The 18,495-nt window shown below is 60.3% G+C and overlaps 3 protein-coding genes across 10 annotated transcripts in view; 1 reads left to right on the top strand and 2 right to left on the bottom strand.

Annotated features, from left to right (window-relative positions):
* CEP164 (centrosomal protein 164) overlaps positions 1-1,865 on the bottom strand; it is a 28,066-nt gene extending 26,201 nt beyond the window's left edge. For 4 of the 7 annotated variants that reach the window (XM_064731966.1, XM_064731967.1, XM_064731969.1 and 1 more), the window contains exons 1-2: positions 1,685-1,817; positions 57-146 (exon numbers count right to left, since the gene is read on the bottom strand). In XM_064731966.1, coding sequence (XP_064588036.1) covers positions 57-135 — 79 coding nt within the window. In that variant the 5' untranslated portion in view covers positions 136-146; positions 1,685-1,817. Of the gene's footprint in view, positions 1-56; positions 147-1,684 lie in introns of all 7 variants that reach the window. The other 3 variants (XM_064731973.1, XM_064731972.1, XM_064731970.1) reach the window with 3 other exon arrangements.
* Positions 1,866-2,129: 264 nt separating this feature from the next.
* On the top strand, positions 2,130-10,526 carry BACE1 (beta-secretase 1). The gene is made up of 9 exons (XM_064732136.1): positions 2,130-2,448; positions 5,646-5,734; positions 5,893-6,109; positions 6,295-6,432; positions 6,513-6,647; positions 6,758-6,859; positions 6,990-7,139; positions 7,245-7,416; positions 7,951-10,526. Exons 1-9 carry the CDS (start codon positions 2,203-2,205, stop codon positions 8,190-8,192), a joined length of 1,491 nt encoding a protein of 496 aa, XP_064588206.1. The 5' UTR covers positions 2,130-2,202; the 3' UTR covers positions 8,193-10,526.
* Positions 10,527-10,738: 212 nt separating this feature from the next.
* On the bottom strand, positions 10,739-18,475 carry RNF214 (ring finger protein 214). 2 transcript variants are annotated; one of them, XM_064732134.1, is made up of 15 exons: positions 18,326-18,475; positions 17,778-17,979; positions 17,127-17,186; positions 16,786-16,926; positions 16,380-16,519; positions 15,783-15,851; positions 14,929-15,025; positions 14,639-14,727; positions 14,166-14,268; positions 13,856-13,954; positions 13,240-13,607; positions 12,724-12,859; positions 11,966-12,073; positions 11,584-11,679; positions 10,739-10,994 (listed from the first exon to the last, which is right to left on the bottom strand). In XM_064732134.1, exons 1-15 carry the CDS (start codon positions 18,403-18,405, stop codon positions 10,929-10,931), a joined length of 1,854 nt encoding a protein of 617 aa, XP_064588204.1. In that variant the 5' UTR covers positions 18,406-18,475; the 3' UTR covers positions 10,739-10,928. The 2 variants fall into 2 exon arrangements, with proteins under 2 accessions (XP_064588204.1, XP_064588205.1); XM_064732135.1 differs by having other exon boundaries at positions 14,166-14,256; positions 18,326-18,474.
* Positions 18,476-18,495: the final 20 nt, after the last annotated feature.

The raw sequence follows: 18,495 nt of genomic DNA, 5'->3' as shown, positions 1-18,495 counted from the left end.
GTGACCTGCATGCCTGAATCCCCCCTCCCAGCCCCTGGGGAGACAGGCTCACTCACCCTGCTCCATGGGAACGTAGGATTCATTGTAGTCCTCCTCCAGAATGAGCTGGTCCCCAATGCGCACGGCTCCTGCCATGGGTGCCACACCTGGCACGGGGAGGAACCACACAGAGTCACAGCTGCCCTCAGGAAAGGCAATTCCCCAGCCCCAGGACAGGGCAGAGCCCTTCTGCTGCAGCACACACAGCAAAACTGAACCAGAGAGCCCCCACACACACTGCCATGGGCTGTGGAAACAGACAGCAGAGCTGAACTGGACAAAGTTATAATCACATCCCCCAGGCTTCACAGGAAAGATGCTTCAGGCACTTTGTAACCAGGCAAAAAATAAGCTGAAATGAGACAGGGAAGGAAGAGAAACCAACAAACTTTCCCAAAGCATTGCTTTGTGATTTAACTCCCAGGGCACAGCACAGCTGGGCCCTTCCAGCCCACCCAGCTCACCCCAAACCCTCACCTGTGCCTCTGTGTGGCCACATTGGGCCAGCACAAGCACTGCAGGACCACAACTGCTGCTCAAGCACACAATTGAACACCAAGGTCAAACATTCCAGCCTAATCCCCCCCAAATTCTCAGTGCAAAAAGCATTCCTGTGCTTTCCCTGTGAGACCCAGGGGGTTGTGGTACCTGCCAGGTACCTGCAGTGACAGCACCAGAGCAGGATCAGCACCTGTGACACAGCCCAGCACTGCTCTCTCCACCTCCCCATGTCCTCAACCCACGCTGTATTTATAACTCTTATGTAAAGTCAGTCTTAGAAGCAGCAACTAACTAATCCTGGCACTTCCAGGTGATGATATCCTCAGGAAATCCAAACCACACCACTGCCCCTCCCAAACGTCCCCAGTCGTTTGGGTGTGGGCACCTCACTCAGGGCCTTCTGTTCTTACTTTCCTCTCCCAAAACCATCTCAGCCCCATCTCCCATCCCTGGAGTTGGCACTGGGGGATGAGTGATGGGCTCACTCCTCTCCTGGAGAATCTGCCTCACCACAAATGGAGAGACCTCAGTGCGACCTTTCAGTGCTTGAGGGGCAGCTACAATAGATGGGGGCAAGGGGGAACGGCTTTAAACTAAAAGACGAGAATTTAGGTGAGATCTGGGGAGGGAATTCTTTCCGGTGAGGGTGGGGAGACCCCGGCACAGGGTGCCCAGAGAAGCTGCGGCAGTCCCATCCCTGGAAGTGTTCAAGGCCAGGTTGGATGGGCGGCTTGGAGCGAGCTGGGATAACGGAAGGCCCATGCCCATGGCATAGGGTGGAACAGGGTGATTTTCAGGTCCGTTCCAACCCGAAAAACCGTTCTATAGCTCCGTGCAAACAGAACCGAAGCCTCAGCGCAGCCGCCGCCGCGCCAGCCTGGAGCCACGGAAAAAGCGCGGCTGGCAAGGAGAACAAACAGCTCTGGTTGATAGGGTAGTTTAAAAAGTAGGAAAAAAAGCCATTTTCGCCCGTTATCACGGCAGCACCCACGCGACACTCGCACAGCCCGAGCCCGCGTGCGGAGGGAGGCCGGAACCGCGCGGCGCGGGGCCGCTCCCCGCAGCCCCCGCTCACCGAGGGGACCCTCCCGGGGCCCGGGCCCGGCTCCCCGCCGCCGTGGGGCCCTGCCCGCCCGCCGCTCACCGTGCCGCGGGCCCCGTCCGCCGCCCCGCGGGTGCCGCCGGTTGCCGGGAGCGCGGGAGCCGCCGCGGCCGCTGCCCCAGGGCCCGCCCCCTCCCCGCCATTGGCCGGCGGGGCGATGCGCGCCACCCCATTGGCCGTCGGGGAGGCAGGATGCATGACGTCACCCCGGCGGGGCCGCCTGGGCTGCGGTTGCCATGGCGACGCGTGGGTACCGCCCGCAGCCCGGCCCGGTCCTGCCCGGCGTGTCCCGGTGTGCCCCGGTTGTCCCGGCGGGGCGGGACGGGGCAGCGGGACGGGCACGGGCAGGGGGACCGGCCAAGGGCCGCGGGCAGCGGGCAGGGCCGGGGCGGGTCTCTCGGTGAGCGCTTCCGCCGGCGGGCGGGCTTTCCGGGGCGGGTCCGTGCGCGCCGCCATGCCCGCCGCCGCCGCGCCGCCCGCCCGCCCCGGCGCGGCCGCCCCGCCGAGGCGCGGGGCGCTGCGGGCCCGCTGACCGCGTCCCCCGAGGGCTCCCCGCGGCCATGGCGCCCGCCTGGCCCTGGCTGCTGCTGTGGCTGGGCGTCGTGCGCGCCCTCCCGGCCCCGCCGCGCATCCGCCTGCCGCTGCGGGGCGGCGCGGCCCCGCCGTCGGGGCTCCGGCAGCGCCGGGCGCCGCTGGACGCCGAGCCCGACAGCTCCGGCAGCTTCGTGGACATGATCGACAACCTGCGGGGCAAGTCGGGGCAGGGCTACTACGTGGAGATGACGGTGGGCAGCCCCCCGCAGAAGGTGAGGTGGGAGGGGATCCCCGCATCTCTCGCATCCCCCGCATCTCCCTCATTCCCTGCATTCCCCGCACCCCCGGGGCTGCGGGTGCCGCTCGGGCCCAGTGCGGGGCTGCGGGGCGCGGAGCAGAAGCGCTGCGGGTGCCACCATGGCTTCGCCTCCCTCTCTCCGCACGGCCCGGGCACCATTCCTGCTTCTCATCGCTCCGCTGATGCTTTTCCCGCTGCCTTTCGGCTAAAACTGGCCGCAGGGCCCCGCCGAAGGTGACCCCAGCGCTCCCGGGGCTGCCCGGGCGCAGGGGCCGGTGCTGCGTGTGCCTCTACGTGCGGGCGAGCCAGGCTGCATCGCTCCATCCCTCCCTCCCCGCTCCATCCCTCCTCCCTCCCCGCTCCCGAGCCGCGGGAGCCGCGCGGGCTGTGGGCGGCGGGCGGGTGGGATGTGGCTGCGCAGCCCCGTGCCCGCCTGGAGCGGGCACATGCGGGCACGGAGGAGCCCACGGCCGAGCCGCGCTTGGCAGCTCCTCCCAGCGCAGCCCCGGGCGCAGCTGCTGCCTGGCTCTGCCTGCTGCTCCCGGCCGCGGAAATTCTCCAGAAATCCTCCCGAGCTCGGCTTTCCCGGGCGCCTCGTGATGGTTTTTGCTGCGCAGGAGTTGGGGCAGCGTGGGGAGACAAAGTGCAGGAAAATGGGATGGAAAGGGAGCCGGCAGAGCAGGCGTTGGTGCGTCACCAGGCTCTGGTCCTGCTCCATCTTTTTGTCAGCATCCCTCGCACGCTGCCCAGCTCGTGTGGCACCGTGTGCCTGCCTGCTGGGGCCAGGGTGAGTGCTGAGGGCCAGGTGCCAGTCACACAGCACAGGGCAACCAGCTCCTCCCCTGTTTTATGGATGAGATCGGGGAGGTTCCCACTGCTAAATCCTTTTGTGCCCATCTTGATCCCCATTGTCACCAGCAACAAGTCTGGCCCAGCGGTCCAGCTCGGTGATCGAGGCTCCAGTTCCTCCAAGCACAGGGCCACATTCTCTCATGCCTGCCATCAGTACTTTTTGGGTGCTGCCAGAACAGCCAGCACCCACACAGGCTCTGAAATAAAGGCTGGCTTTCCCCACGAGCTGGCTGGGCTGTGTGTGTGGTGGGAGAGAGCAATGGGAGCAAGGAGTGGATGGAGGAATGATACCATGGAAATTGATCTCTGGGAGCACTATTGTGTTGTCCTTGTGTGCCTGGGATACATTGCCTGGCAGGGTGTGTTTGGGAGGAAAAAAAAGGGAGGAGATTATTTCTGAAATCTGGTTTTAAATGTGATTTCATCATCTCCTGCCTGCCACGTGTCGCAGCTGCCAGATAATTTCCGTGCGAACCACCTGTTCCAGGCACCCGCGCGTTCCGGAGCCAGCCACCCTTTGGGCAGCATCTCCAGCCCTGGATTGCTTCCAAATGCAAACGTGGTGCCTCTGTGTGTGTGTGTGTGTGTGTGTGTGCTGGAGCAGAATCCCTCCAGACACTGCAATGGAATGAGTGGATTCCTATGAAAGAGTTCTGCTGTGCCTCTGCAGGAAATTGGGAGCCTGCTTGCCCCGGGGTGGGTGCATCCTTCCCAAAGGCTCTCACGCAGCAGGGAGAGGGAGAGGGTGATCCATCTCCTCACCTTTCCTTTCACCTTCCCGATGCTGACAAGGAAGTTTCTGTGTCCCCTTGTGCTGTAATTTTGGTTCTGAGCCGTGCTGCGCTGCCAAGTCACCGTCAGCAGCTGATTGCTCACACATTCCATGTGCCCAAGCGTGTTGGTTTCCCTGGCTCCCCAGAACGGGCTGATTCATAAACACACAGGGGAGAGGGGTGAGCCGAGCAGCAGGAGCTGGTGTTTTGGGACAGATGGCACAGGCTTGGTGCCCCAGGAGCAGCACACAGCTCTAGGGACGTGTGTGGCACGGAGCCAGTGCTGCTGCTGAGGTGCCTGGAGGGGCTGTCACTTCCAGGGACAGGTTTCAGGCAGTGCAGGGACTGCCACACATGTCCTGGCCTCCCCAGTTCACGTGCCATGTCCTGGCCTGAATGGATGGCTGGGCTGAGTCTCGAGGATCTGGGTCCTCTCCACGTGGGTGCTGTGCGTGACCCCTTCAGCAGGATGGAGCCTGTGAGAGTAAAAACCCTCCCTGCCTCCTCTCCCTGCAGCGTCAGCTCAGCAGGTCCTTCTCCAGGGAAACCGGGCTCCTCTGGGTGCCCTGGGGATTGCAGATGAGCTGTGTGGATGGAGCAGTGGCCCCTAATGGCACAGAGCTGGGAGCAGCCCTGGCAGTGCAGGTGCTGGGTTGCCAGGCTGTGTGGTGGGTGCTGAGCTGGCACCTGCCCAGGGTGGGTACTGGAGGGGTGAACGTGCTGCCCTGAGCTTTACCCACAGCCTGAAACGCTCCCCTTGGCAGGGAGGTGGAGCTGGGGCACTCAGGACATGCCACCCCTGTCAGGGAGAGGAATCTGCAGCTGCAGCCGGCGCTGCTGCGATTAACACAAGCGCATTAACCTCCTTCCTCTGCCTCTGCCTGCACAGATTAGGGGCCAAAGCCCTGGAGCTGCTGCCCGGGGTGCTGCTGTGAGGCAGCTCCTGGGTCTGGGGCCAGGGCTCACCCCGAGCTCTGCTGCCCAGCACAGCCAGGAGGCTCGGACAGCCCCTATCCCACCAGGGCAATCCCACCAGGGCAATCCCACCCCAGCCATCCCACCCATCTCCTCACCAGGGCCACGGGCACAGGTCAGCTGAGGGCAGGATCAGGCTGGCCCACTCCTGGCCTGCCAGTGGGATGTTTGCCAGCATGGTAATCCTGCCCAGGCAGGAATGAATCGGGAGCAGGGCTCAGCATATGGGTGGTGATTAGCGGGCACAGGGACCGCGGGGGCTGCCCACCAGCCATCCTGCCCACCAGCAGTGCCAGCAAATCTGCTTTCCTGGCAGGGGCAGCCTGTGCACCCTGTGTTGCTGCCCCAAGACACCTGCCAAGTGGTTCCTGAGTCCTGCCTGTGGATTTGGGGGCTGAGGCTGAGCAAGGAGCTCATGATCTGTTTGCACAATGCTGGATGGTGTTTGCTCTTTGTGCAACTCCCTGATGTCGCTGCCTCCTGCTCCACCTCCTCCTTCTCTCCTCTCTGGGCACAACAAAAGGGGGTCCCACTGCACTCATGGCCCTTCCTGTCTTTCTTCCTTCTGCAGCTGAATATCCTGGTGGACACAGGGAGCAGTAACTTCGCTGTGGGAGCTGCACCACACCCCTTCCTCCGGAGATACTACCAGCGGCAGCTGTGAGTATTGTGGGGGAACACAGGGCACAGCCTCTCGGGCACACTGCTTCTCCTTGCTGCAGGTCTGGCCACACCCTGCCAGCTACGACCTGGCCTCTGGAGTGGCTGGGTGCACACAAACCCTGCTGGTCTGACTCGTCCCTTTGCTGCCCTTGCAGGTCCAGCACCTACCGTGACCTGCGGAAGGGGGTGTATGTGCCCTACACCCAGGGCAAGTGGGAAGGGGAGCTGGGCACTGACCTTGTCACCATCCCCCACGGCCCCAACGTCACTGTCAGAGCCAACATCGCTGCCATCACGGAGTCTGACAAATTCTTCATCAACGGCTCCAACTGGGAAGGGATCCTGGGGCTGGCGTATGCCGAGATTGCCCGGGTGAGTCCTGGCTGGCAGTCCTGGATGCCAGCACCAAAACGCTTCGGTTGCCTTTTTCCTTGTCCCTGTTTGTCCCCTGGGGCACAGCAGTGCTGCTGAGGGGAGCTCCCCTGGGTGCAGAGAGCTCCTGGAGAAGGGGCAGCACTGACACATCCCTGTCCTGCCTCTGCTCTCTCTGCCACCAGCCCGACGACAGCCTGGAGCCCTTCTTTGACTCCCTGGTGAAGCAGACGCGGGTGCCCAACATCTTCTCCCTGCAGCTGTGCGGGACAGGCTTCTCTCCCAACGAGACAGAGGCCGTGGCCTCGGTGGGAGGCAGCATGGTGAGCCCTGCACAGGCGGCTGGGGGGTTCCTGTGGCACTGCCAGCGCGTGGTGGCAGCGCCGTCCTGTCTGCCCTGCAGATCATCGGGGGCATCGACCGCTCGCTGTACGTGGGTGACATCTGGTACACCCCCATCCGCAAGGAGTGGTACTACGAGGTCATCATCGTCAAGCTGGAGGTCAACGGGCAGGACCTGAACATGGACTGCAAGGAGGTGGGTGGGCAGTGGTGGCACTGCCCCACGGGCACTGGAGGCACCCAGCATTGCTCAGGGGAGTGGGCTGGGGTCCTGCACCTGGGTCACTCCTCCTTTCTGCCCCCCAGTACAACTACGACAAGAGCATTGTGGACAGCGGGACCACCAACCTCAGGCTGCCGAAGAAGGTGTTTGAGGCTGCGGTGAAATCCATCAAAACAGCATCTTCGGTCAGTGGAACCCATCCCTTCCCCACGGGCACAGCCCAGGGGCTGTGGCAGTGTAGCTGCCCCTCACCAGCCTGGCATCTCTGCTGCCTGCCCAGCTTGGCCCCACTCACCTTCCCTTTCCCTCTGGCAGACGGAGAAGTTCCCAGACGGCTTCTGGCTGGGGGAGCAGCTGGTTTGCTGGCAGGTCGGCACCACCCCCTGGCACATCTTCCCGGTGCTGTCCCTCTACCTGATGGGGGAGGCCACCAACCAGTCCTTCCGGATCACCATCCTGCCCCAGGTGAGTGCTGGGCTGGCCAGGCCCAGGCTGGAGAGGGCAGGGCACGGCTGGGTGGGCACAGCTGCCTCCCGTGCCCCTTCCCTGAGCGCTCCCCTGCCCCTGCAGCAATACCTGCGCCCGGTGGAGGACGTGGCCACCTCTCAGGACGACTGCTACAAGTTTGCCATCTCCCAGTCCTCCACGGGCACCGTCATGGGCGCCGTGATCATGGAGGGTTTCTACGTGGTGTTTGACCGCGCCCGCAAGCGCATCGGCTTCGCTGTCAGCGCCTGCCACGGTGAGCTGGGCCCGCGGGGAGGGGACGGGGACATGGGTGTGTGCCACAGACATCTTCTATGAAAAACCCTTTCCTCCTGAGAAGCTGAGAGGCCTCAGGGACAAAATGTAAACAATGGTTATCTGCTGCTGTGGAATGCAACAGTTGCATCTGATTGGTCTCCTAGAGTTGTTTCTAATTAATGGCCAATCACAGTCAGCTGACTTGGGCTCTCTGTCCGAGACAGAAGCCTTTGTTATCATTCTTTCTTTTGCTATTCTTAGATAGCCTTCAGATGAAATCCTTTCTTCTATTCTTTTAGTATAGATATAATATAATATAATATAATATAATATAATATAATATAATATAATATAATATAATATAATATAATATAAATATTTGAAAATATAATAATTATATTATATACTAATGTAGCTATATGTAATATAATCAGCCTTTGAACATGAGATCAGATCCTCTCTCTTCCCCATCGGGCCATGGGGAACACGGTCACAGGTGTGCAGAGACCAGACCCTGCCTCCCTTCCCGCAGTGCACGACGAGTTCCGGACGGCGGCGGTGGACGGGCCCCACCTGCACTCCAACATGGAGGACTGCGGCTACAACATCCCGCAGACGGACGAGTCCACGCTGATGACCATCGCCTACGTCATGGCGGCCATCTGCGCCCTCTTCATGCTGCCCCTGTGCCTCATGGTGTTCCAGTGGCGCTGCTTCCGCTGCCTGCGGCGGGACCACGACGACTTTGCCGACGACATCTCCCTGCTGAAGTGAGGGCAGAGCGGGCACAGCCCCGGGGCTGCAGGTGAGGCAGCAGGGCAGGGCCTCGCTCCCGGGGTGTGGTGGAGTGTGGGGAGCTCACCCTGGGGACTCGGTGTCCATCAGGGCCAGCAGCCAGGGGAGCTCCATTCGTCTGGGAGCTGCAGCAGGAGCGTGGCACTGGGAGAGCTCAGCAGCCCCATCCAGGGCGCTGGGGGCAGCTTCTGTGCTCCAGCACCAGGACAGGACCAAGCTCTCCCACCCATCCTGCCTGGCTTGATGGAGTGACGCTGCTGAGCCATCCCCTGCCTGTCCCCCTCCATCCCTGTGCGTCCCTTTCCAGCTCGTCCCGTGGGGAAGCTGCCAGCCCAGGCTCTCCTGTAGGGAGCTGTGCTGCAGCTGTGCCTCCCCTGTGATTCCCTGCACTGAGCCAGACTCCAGGGATCACCCTGGAGCCATCCAGCCTCGGGCTTTTCAGAGACAGCCCTGCAGGGCCAGCCTGGGCTGCCCAGACAGGGCTTTCCCTCCTGCCCTGCTGCCCCTACACCGCTCACTCTCACATTTCCCCTGCATTTTCCTGCCTTCCCGAGCTGTGCTGCTGCTGCTGCCAGCCCCAGGACTCCCTGCACCCTCCTGGGACAGGCAGGAGCAGGCACCCATCCTCTCCCCACATCACATGGCATGGGAAGCTCCCTGCCCTGGCTTCCAGCATCAGCAGCGGCTGCCATGCAGAAGCCAGTGCCAGGAGTGGGGTTCCCAGCCCTGGCAGGGGCTGCTCCCCAGCCCACCCAGCCCTTTGTAAGCCATAGGGGAGCCTGGACCCCCCTGCAGCCCCCCAGCTCACCGCCAGCGCACCCCACGGCACAGCAGCTCCTCCCTGCTCACTCCACACGTCCAGGCCTGGCTGTGAGACACCCTGGCGTCCCGGGGACAGGCGGCAGCTGCGGGAACTGCAGCGTTTATTGTTTTGTAAACACATGGTTGTATTTATTTTTTTTTTTCTTTTTACAAAGCGTGTCACTGGTAGCGCGTTGAGAGCGTGTACAGAGCCGGTCCCACGTGTACAGAGCACGGCTGCCTCTCACCTGTACAGTATATCCATATATCTCTATTTTTAATTCTAGCCCTGAAAGCCACTGTTCCAACGTTAGGGGTCGGTCCTGTTTTGTTTTGGGTTTTTTTTTTTAAATCTTTTTAGCCTTCTGCTCAGCCATTGTTGGCAGCACGCAGGGCCAGGGCTCACAGTGCAGCCCCGTGTGTGTGGTGGGAGATGTGGTGGTGGCTCGAGGAGGGGCTGCCGGGCTGGAGCACGCAGAGCAGTGGCTCACAAGCCCAAAGGACCCTGAGCACAGAAGGCGCCTCTGTCCTCAGAGAGGATTTTCGGTGTGTGAGGATCCTCCCCGTGCTGCAGGATCACCGTCCCTTCCCCAGAGCAGACACCTGTGACCCTGCAGGCAGTGGTAGTGCTGTGTTCCCTTGCTTCTCTGCCTCCAGCCTGGGTAGGAAAGGGCTCAGACACGGAGATTCCACAGTTGAAAGGCATCACTCCTCCATGAATGCAGAGGGCATACCTGCAGTGCCAGGGCTGAGCTGGCAGCTGCCCACGGAGCCACCGGGTCAGGCAGGGACAGACTGGGCACCCACAGCACTCACCGAGCACAGAGCTTGGTAATTAACCCTGCAGCCAAACGTCTCTCTGGGAAGGCAGCGAGGGAGCCAGGAAACACCGGCAGAGTAGGAAAGCAGCCACCCTGCAGGGGCACTGCCACAACAGCCCCCACACTGCCCCTGCTCACACCGAGCCCCCAGCCCCGCTCCAGACCCCACCCAGCCACTCCCTGCAAGAGGACAACGCTCTCCCCCACCCTCGTGCCTGCCCAGGACCCCCAGGACCCCAGAGACTCTGTTGTGGACCACTGCCTTAAAACATGCCCCGAGAGCTGGGTGGGCACCGGGGCTGCCAGCAGTGCCCGGTTCCTGCCACCGACTGCCAGGAAAGGGAGGGGGGATTTTTAGAGAGTCATTGCCAGATTTTCAGCGGTGCTGAGCACCTCGCAATCCCACCGAGATCCATGGAGAAAGGGTTGGTGAGCCAGCCCAGCTTTAGCAGGAAGGACAGGAGGGGGAACGCAGGAATTGGGACAGGTTGGTTTATCCCGAGCTGCAGCGCAGCCGCGTCCCTGTGCTCCCTCCCCGGGCCCGGGGACAGCAGGGGAGGGGACAGGACAGGATGGGACCACGGGCTGTCGCTGGAGGCTCCAGTACTCTGTAACCCAGTGTCTATGTAAGAACAATGAATGTTAACACGGTAAATTATTATGACATTAAAATAAATGACCACAAAAATCGGCTCTTCGTCCGCAACTCGTTCGCTGGCACGAGGGGAAAAAGCAGGTGATGAATGGCAGGGATTGGGGCAGCAGGTGATGAGGAATGGCCCTAGGAAAGGAGCTGAGGGGAGCCAAGTGGGAAAAGGTGGTTCCCAGCAAGCAGGGAACACTGACCCTCATTTGGAAGAAGCCAGCAAGGCTGCAGACTGAGAAATGAGGAGCTGCAGCAAATCACTGCATAATATACACACTTTATTTATGAATTTGTATGTTTACAGACTTTCTATACACACATTACCTATATAATAAAAATGTACATGTGTATACATGATCGTATAAATATAGAACTGTAGAAATCTTAGAACTGATCCTGTCTATTCACAGCAACTCCTCCCAGGGGCCCACGCTGTCCCAGCAGCCGTCATTTGAGGCTTGGGCAAAAGGGGCAAGTGTCATTCGTGTTGGTTTGTGCCCAGAATTTGATGCACTGGAAGAGAGAGAATTAGTCAAGAGCCACTGGCCCAACCCAGAAGTGCCATCATTGTACACTTGATTCAGGGGTGGTTTCCTTTGCTCCTGCAGCCTCCAGCACAAGGTCACCGTGAGGAAGGAGCCCTTGTCACCCCTGCAGGACCATCAGGCCCTCCTCAACTGGAGTTTCCATTTCCTTGGGCCACTGATGCCCCAGAGCTGTTGGGATGGGGGGCTGCCCACACAAGTGACCCACTGCCAGACCCATGGGACAGGAGCTCCTGTCTGGCATCCCCACCCAGACACCTGGGCAGCAGTGGCAGCTCTCCCCTGACCCTGTGTTCCAGATCCTTCCAGACTGCCTTGCTCCAGCATCCAACCCTCACAGACACAGGCTCAGGGACACAAGGGCAGCCTGTTCCTAAAGCCACCACCCCCTGGCCACGCAGGGTGGCCCAGCCAAGAGTAAAGGATGGGATGACAGGATGCAGGGAAGCTGTTTATTGATCGTACCCTTCTCCTGGCAAGGTGTCAGGACAGCAAGGACTCGGGAAGGGTCACCTGGAAGGACCAGGAGGAGGCTCTGAGCAGCAGAACACACTCACCTCCTTGTGCAGCACGTGTGAGCAGGCCATGGGGTGAAGGTCACCGGGCTGCACGAGCTTCTGGCACATCAGACACAGCTTACAGGCAGCTGGGGTCTGGGAGGAGGCAGGGAAGTCAGACACACAGCTCTGATCAGATTCAGCTGCAGCCCGAGGCCACAGTCCCCTCTGCCCACAGCCATCACGCCCTGAGAGCCACCATCACGTCTCGTGTCCCTCTGTTCCAGTGTGAAACCCAAAGGATCTGTGCCCCAATCCTCCCCTTCACCTCAGCAGCCAGGCAGCTGTGTGAGGAGAGAGCCCCCGGCCCCAGGGGCTCATCCCATCCCTTCAGGACACCCCGGGCAGGCTCCCCCTCCCCAGTCCAGCCAAGCATCCTTACGTGTGACGCCGTTCCTGGGTAGGCGACCTGGGCCGGGGGCAGGAACATGGGCGTGCTGATCTGAGGCAGGGGAGCAGAGAACATGGGAGCCCTGATCCGGCCCAGAGGCTGCAGCGAGGCAGAGGAGGCACGTCAGAACAGCCAGGGACGAAAGGACAGAGGAGTCACCCCAGGGAAAACCATTCCCTGGTTACGCTGCAGTCAGCAGCACAGGGAGCCCAGGGGACAGCCCTGACGCACAGCCCGAGCTCTGTGGGGAGCAGGGGCAGCTCTCCTGTTCCTCAGACAGCTCTCCTGCTCCCCACAAAGCTCTCCTGCTCCCCAGACAGCTCTCCTGCTCCTCAGACAGCTCTCCCTGCTCCCCAGCAGTTCTCCTGCTCCCCACAAAGCTCTCCTGCTCCCCACAAAGCTCTCCTGCTCCCCACAAAGCTCTCCTGCTCCCCACAAAGCTCTCCTGCTCCTCAGACAGCTCTCCCTGCTCCCCAGCAGTTCTCCTGCTCCCCACAAAGCTCTCCCTGCTCCCCAGACATGTCTCCTGCTCCCCAGCAGCTCTCCCTGCTCCCCATGCAGCTCTCCCTGCTCCCCAGCAGCTCTCCTGCTCCCCATGCAGCTCTCCCTGCTCCCCAGCAGCTCTCCTGCTCCCCACAAAGCTCTCCCTGCTCCCCACAAAGCTCTCCTGCTCCCCACAAAGCTCTCCCTGCTCCCCACAAAGCTCTCCCTGCTCCCCAGGCCCCCTTGCAGCCCCCAGGCTGTCCCACCTGAGCACCGGCCGCTGCCCGCTCCTGCTGCTCTGCCAGCTTGGCTGCCACCAGCTGGTTCAGCTCCTCCATGGTCAGGCCGGCCATGGTCCTGCGGGCAGTCTTGATCTGCTGCAGGATGTTGGTCAGCTGGGCCCTGCGTGGACAGCAGCCTGCTAAGAGCTCCTGGTGCTCACACACCGGGATCCCTCAGCCACCGCTGCCTGGGGGAGGCCGTGTGCTTCCCCTCCAGCTTCCAGGTGAGGTGAGCCATGTGCTGAGGAGCTTCTCTCCCCAAAGCACTGGGGACAGAGCAGGGAACCCCCCGAGCCAGGCTGGGGGGGCTGCGCCCAGATATCCCTGCAAAGCTCCCAGTGATCCCCATCCCCAGCACTAGGGCAGACCTGCTGCAGACCACCACCTCTGCCTGCCTCCCTTCCCGCAGACCCCACTGACAGCAGGAGCCCCCCTTGCCCTGATCCCAGCTCCCAGCGCCCTCACAAGCCCCTGCCCCCCAAACCCCCAGCAGAGCCTTACTTGTTGCACTGAGGGAAGCGGGTGAGCAGCTTCTCCAGCAGCTTCTCCAGCTTGTCGGCCGGCTGGGCCCGGGGGAACTCGGGGGCACCGCCCAGGCCGGGCGGAGGAGGGATGGGGGCAGCGGGCGCCATGTGGGGGCTGTGGGTGCCCAGCAGCGATGCCACCACCGGGCTGCTCCTGCCCTGGGAGGCGGGCAGGGGTGGGGAGGGCTGGTTGGGCCTGGACATGGCGGGGTTCAGCAGGGGGAAGGACAGAGCCCGGGGATCGGCGCTGGGCATGACCATGGGGACGGGCACGGGCCCGATGGGGAAGGGCAGCCGGGGGGTCAGGGAGGGGCTGGGCTGGAATGCCGTCAGCATGAAATCTGTCTGAGAAAGAAAAGCAGGGCAGGAGGGAAAGGCTGGTTAGAGTGAGAGCGCCTGGAAGCAGAGCTGAGTGCCCTCCTCTGCAGGCAAGGTGGGAACTGCAGGCACTGGCAGCTGGAAAGTGAAGGAGACCCTTCCTCTCCTCTCTGGTAAGCCCAGACAGGGAATGGGCCACCCCACACATGCCCAGCACCAGGCAGGCTGTGCCAGGGCCTGGCAGCACCACGCTGTGGGGCTGGAGAGGCACTCACTTCTGAAGGTGGAGGAGGCAGCGTTGGTGTTGGGATCTGGGGGAGGCTGCTCAGCTTTGTGCCATTCCTCACCATCTGGATGTGGTCATTGAACTGATCCTGGCAGAGAGGGAAGAAAACAGGATTGTTTATCAAAGCTGAGCGAGTTTGGGCATTCCAAGGCAGGGGGTGGCAGGCCCTAAAGTGGCACTGCTTGGCTCCACAAAAGAAGGGAGAGGAGCTGAAGGGAGGAACGCGGTGTATGTGAAGGGCTCACTGTGTGTGTGAAGAACTGCTCACTGCTAGGCTGGGAGAGGTCAGCAGAACTTACTCGGACACTCTGCTTGGTCATACGTATCCTGTTGAGCCTCATCTCCCACTCCTGCTTTGGCCTCATGGTCTCCAGCGTGGGCGGTGCAGACCTGCAAGCACAGCTGAACTTTCCCACTTGCAACTGTGCTCTCACTGGCTGCAAGGTGGGAACAGCAACCCCCACACCCCCCTGGCTTCCCCTTCTCCAGAGGGGTGGGAAGGGCTCACCCCCAGGTGGGGCACCCCACAAGGGAGAGGGACTGACCTGGGGGACACACAGGGACACCACAGCACTGGCTGATGAACAGTGACAGGGCACAAGCACAGCCCCACACACCCTTGCTGTGGGACATTACTGAATCACACCAAGAAAACCATAGGAAATCCTGAACTATTCCAGTCCAACCTCCAAGGTGAGCAGAGGAAGAGGAGAAGGGACACAGGCTCACCTGAGGGACCCTCCCTGCCACTTCTGACACGACACAGACTTACTTGAGGTAGGTGAGGTGTAGCTCTGCTTCTTTTTCTGCTTCTTCTAGTTTCAACACCAGCAGCTCCTTCCGGCTCTCCAGGGACAGGATCTGTGAACAGAGCTCAGTTTTGTACTCCCATTTCTTGCTGCCAGCCCAGGCACTGGGCACGGCTCCCTGCTAATGCTCCCTGACACGTGTTCATCTTTGCTCTTATCTCACAGAGTGGGACTTGGCCTTGCTTCTACAGCACTGCCCATTACCCAGCTGGAACCTCAAACCAGCCTGCAGGGGCAGGAGTCACCTGCTCACCTCTGCCTTCCAGGCCCGCTCTGTCTCCTCGAGAATGTTCCTGTTGATTTCATTGTGCTGGTTCTTCAGCTTGTCCAGCTCCATCTCCCACAGCTGCCTGCACACAGAACAGAGCAGAATGAGCCCCCTCAGGCTCAGGCACTGCCATGGCCCCAGAGGATGGATCCCAGGAGCTCTGGAGGGCTGGAACACGGAAGATCAGCAGTGTCCAGCCCGTGACACCTGCCCCAGCTCCCCGGGCTGTGTGAGTCTCTGTCCCAGCAGTGAGCTGCTCCACAGCACACAAACAAGCAGCATGCAAAGACACTGGGCCAAACAAGAGGAATTCCCCTCAGCAAAATTCAGTCCAACCCCAGGGAAGATCTGAACCAGGAATCAACCCGAGCAGCTCTGCTGTTCTGATCCTGGAGAAGTTTAAAGCTGGGCATTTCCACCTGTGCTTTGGGAACACCTGGAGCATCTCTGCCCAGCTTTAAACAGCCAGAGTTTAGTGGAGCTGGACAGCTGTGGGGAACAGACAGGGCAATCAGTCTGCCCTAATTCTGGGGAGTTGAAGCTCAGTCAGAAGTAGCAGTTACAAGCTGAGTCAATCACCAAGCACAAGCTCTAATCTTGTGGGATCTTTATGTCACAAGTATCCAGGAGTCTGCTTGTGGCTGGGATCAAGGAAGATTTAATCCAGAGCCCTGATGCTGAAAGAGGAGATAAAACCTCTAGGGCACGTAAGTGGCCAGCAGTGCTGGCTCACTGTCTCTGCTCTGGCCCAACCAAAGCACTGGATTCCCTCTGAGGCAGAATGACAGGAAGAACAGCGCTCTGGACAGCACTAATCAGGTGAGGGATAAGAGCCTTACTTCTCATCAGACTGCTCTGCAATCAGAGAGGCAATCTTGTTTTCCTTCTCCTCCTGCTCCTTCAGCAACCTGCACGGGAGAAAAGGAACAGCACAGCTGGAGCCCCAACACAGCAGGGCCCACATCCAAACATCCCCAACCCCACACCACGGGCTGGGGAGGGCTCCCTGCAATGTGTGTGGGAAAACAGCCACCAACAGCAGCCTCTGGAGCACAAATCCTGCTGTCTCATGACACTGCACAAAGCTGTGGCACAGAACCAGGCTGGCTGCAGGCAGCTGTGCTGCTCCCCCAGCATGTGCTCTGCCACCGTCACTCGGGGGAAAAGGGCTGAGCACTCGGAGCCATCACTGGAGGAGTTTTACCCAAAAACACCACTGAGCCTCAGAATAAAAACCAGACCTCTAGGACATAACAGAATGGCTCCACAAAAATGCCAATTCAAATACATCCCAAATTCATCCATATACAAGTCTGACCTAAATACTCGCTGCTTCCTAAGAGTTTTCCTAAAGCTCTTTGCTCCATCAGGTTTATATCACGGTTAAGCAAGGTCTTCTTCCCCAAAAATAAACACTTTCTTTTCTGTACAAATACCTTCTGCCTTTCTCACAGAGTTTCTCAATTTCAGCTTTGAGATCCTGCTCTTTCTGCAAGAATTCTTTCTTTTCTTTCTCCATCTTCTTCTTAGTCTCCTCTCGCTTGATCGTAACATCCTGAATGGCTTTCAGGATCTCCTGGAGTAAAAGAAGCATCACAAAGATACAGAGCAAAATTACCAAGTTACGGTTTTGATTTAAAATACTTTTTTTTCTGATAAATTGGTTAATGAGATTACACAGCAAAGTCTTTATTTTTAGCAGATTGAGTCAAGATATAAATTGGTTATTATGAGGAAACTCAGGAGACTGATGCTCTGGACTGCAGGTTGTCCTGCCTCTTCACAAAGACTTTAAAATTAATTACAGGGCAGGTTAAACAAAAGCAGTTCTTCACCAAATACCTGGTGGTTTTTCATCTCCTCTTCCCGCCGCTGCTGGAGCTGTTTAAGCTGGACCTGCAGCTGATTCTCCACCTGCCTCTGTTTGTCCAACACCTCTTGATAGCGCTCCTTCAGCAAGGCCCTCTCGGACATCATCTTGTCCTGCAGGGGAGAGCAAAGCTCCTCTGTAACAAGGACAGCCTGTAACAGACTTCAAGGCTGACATTTGATGGACTTGGTCTGTTCCAACTGCAATGATTCTGTGATTCTATTTTGACAGGAATAAAGTGGGAAGCACAGCTCCAGCTCCTGTGCCTGGGAGTGTGAGCAGCAGAGCCTGAGCACAGGGCTTTGATACCCACCAGGTTCTTCTCAATGTCTTGGTCTGTGTTCACATCTGCATCAGCCGCCTTGAAGTCGGTCTGTGAAGGGAGATGATTGAGATCAGCCCCTGCAGTGACCAGAGAGGGACTCCAGCCCTCCCTGGGCACCTGCTCCAGTGCTCTGCCACCCTCCACAGAAAGGAGATCACTGTCATATTGTGATGACACTTATCATTTTAGTTTACGGCCATTGTTCCTCATCCTATAGCTGGGCACCAACAAAAAGAAGCTGGCACCATCCTCTGACACCTCCTGGAGATATTTATATGCATTAATGGGATCCCCTCTCAGACTTATCTAGCCCAACCAGGCTCAGCTCCTGCAGCCTCTCCATATAAGAGAGATGCTCCAAACCCCTCATCATCTTCACAGCCTCCACTGCATCCTTCTTCAGTAGCTCCTTCTCTTTCTTGTACTGAGCAGCCCAGACCTAAACATGGCACTCCAGGTGTGGCCTCATTAGGGTCTAATTTTAATTAAAATTCAAGCAGAGGACCAGGCACACAGCAGCGGTACAGATGTGTTTTACCCTTCAGTCACGGCTTACTCAGTTCTTTGTCATCTGGGAGCCTTGCAGGGCCATGGCCCCGCAGAGCAGAACCCCCGTAAGCCCCGGGGAGCTGCACCCACCTGCACCGCGATGTTCTGCGATGGCCTGGCCGGGGCCGCCTCCTCGTCGGGCTCCTCGGCCGCCGCTCCGCTCTGTCCCGCGGCCTCCGCACCGCCGGGCCCGGGCTCCGCATCGCCGCCGGGGCCGGGGGCGGCCGCGGGCTCCGCGTCCCCGCCGGGCCCGGGCTCGCTGGGGCTCTCCGGGGCGGAGAGCGGGCTCCCGCTGGGGAACGAGGAATGGCTCAGCCGCGGCCGCGTCCCGGCTCCATCCCGGCCCCATCCCGGCTATACCCCGGCCCCATCCCTGCTCCATCGCGGCTATATTCCGGCCCCATCCCGGTTCCATTCCCGCTCCATCCCGGCCCCGTCCCGACCCCATTCCCGCTCCATCCCGGCCCCATTCTCGCCCCATCCGGCCCCATCCCGGTTCCATTCCCGCCCCATCCCGCCCGCATCCCGGCCCCATTCCCGCTCCATCCCGGCCCTATTCTCGCTCCATCCCCGCTCCATCCCCGCTCCATCCCCGCCCCATCCCGGTGCGCTGCCGCCCCGCCGGGCCCCCCCGTTACCTGCCCGGCGGCGCGGCGGGGCCGGGCTCGCAGAGGCGCGGCGGGTCGGGGCCGTCGCCCTGCGCCTGTTCCAGCGCCATGGGGGCGGCTGCGGGGCTGGGCCGGGCCGGCGGAGCGGCACCGGGCGGCACCGGGGGGCACCGAGCGGCACCGGGCGGAGCGCACGACCC

This window comes from Zonotrichia leucophrys, chromosome 24 (assembly GCF_028769735.1).
Source record: "Zonotrichia leucophrys gambelii isolate GWCS_2022_RI chromosome 24, RI_Zleu_2.0, whole genome shotgun sequence".
Classification (NCBI taxonomy): domain Eukaryota; kingdom Metazoa; phylum Chordata; class Aves; order Passeriformes; family Passerellidae; genus Zonotrichia; species Zonotrichia leucophrys.
This window is presented reverse-complemented; position numbering and strand designations above follow the sequence as displayed.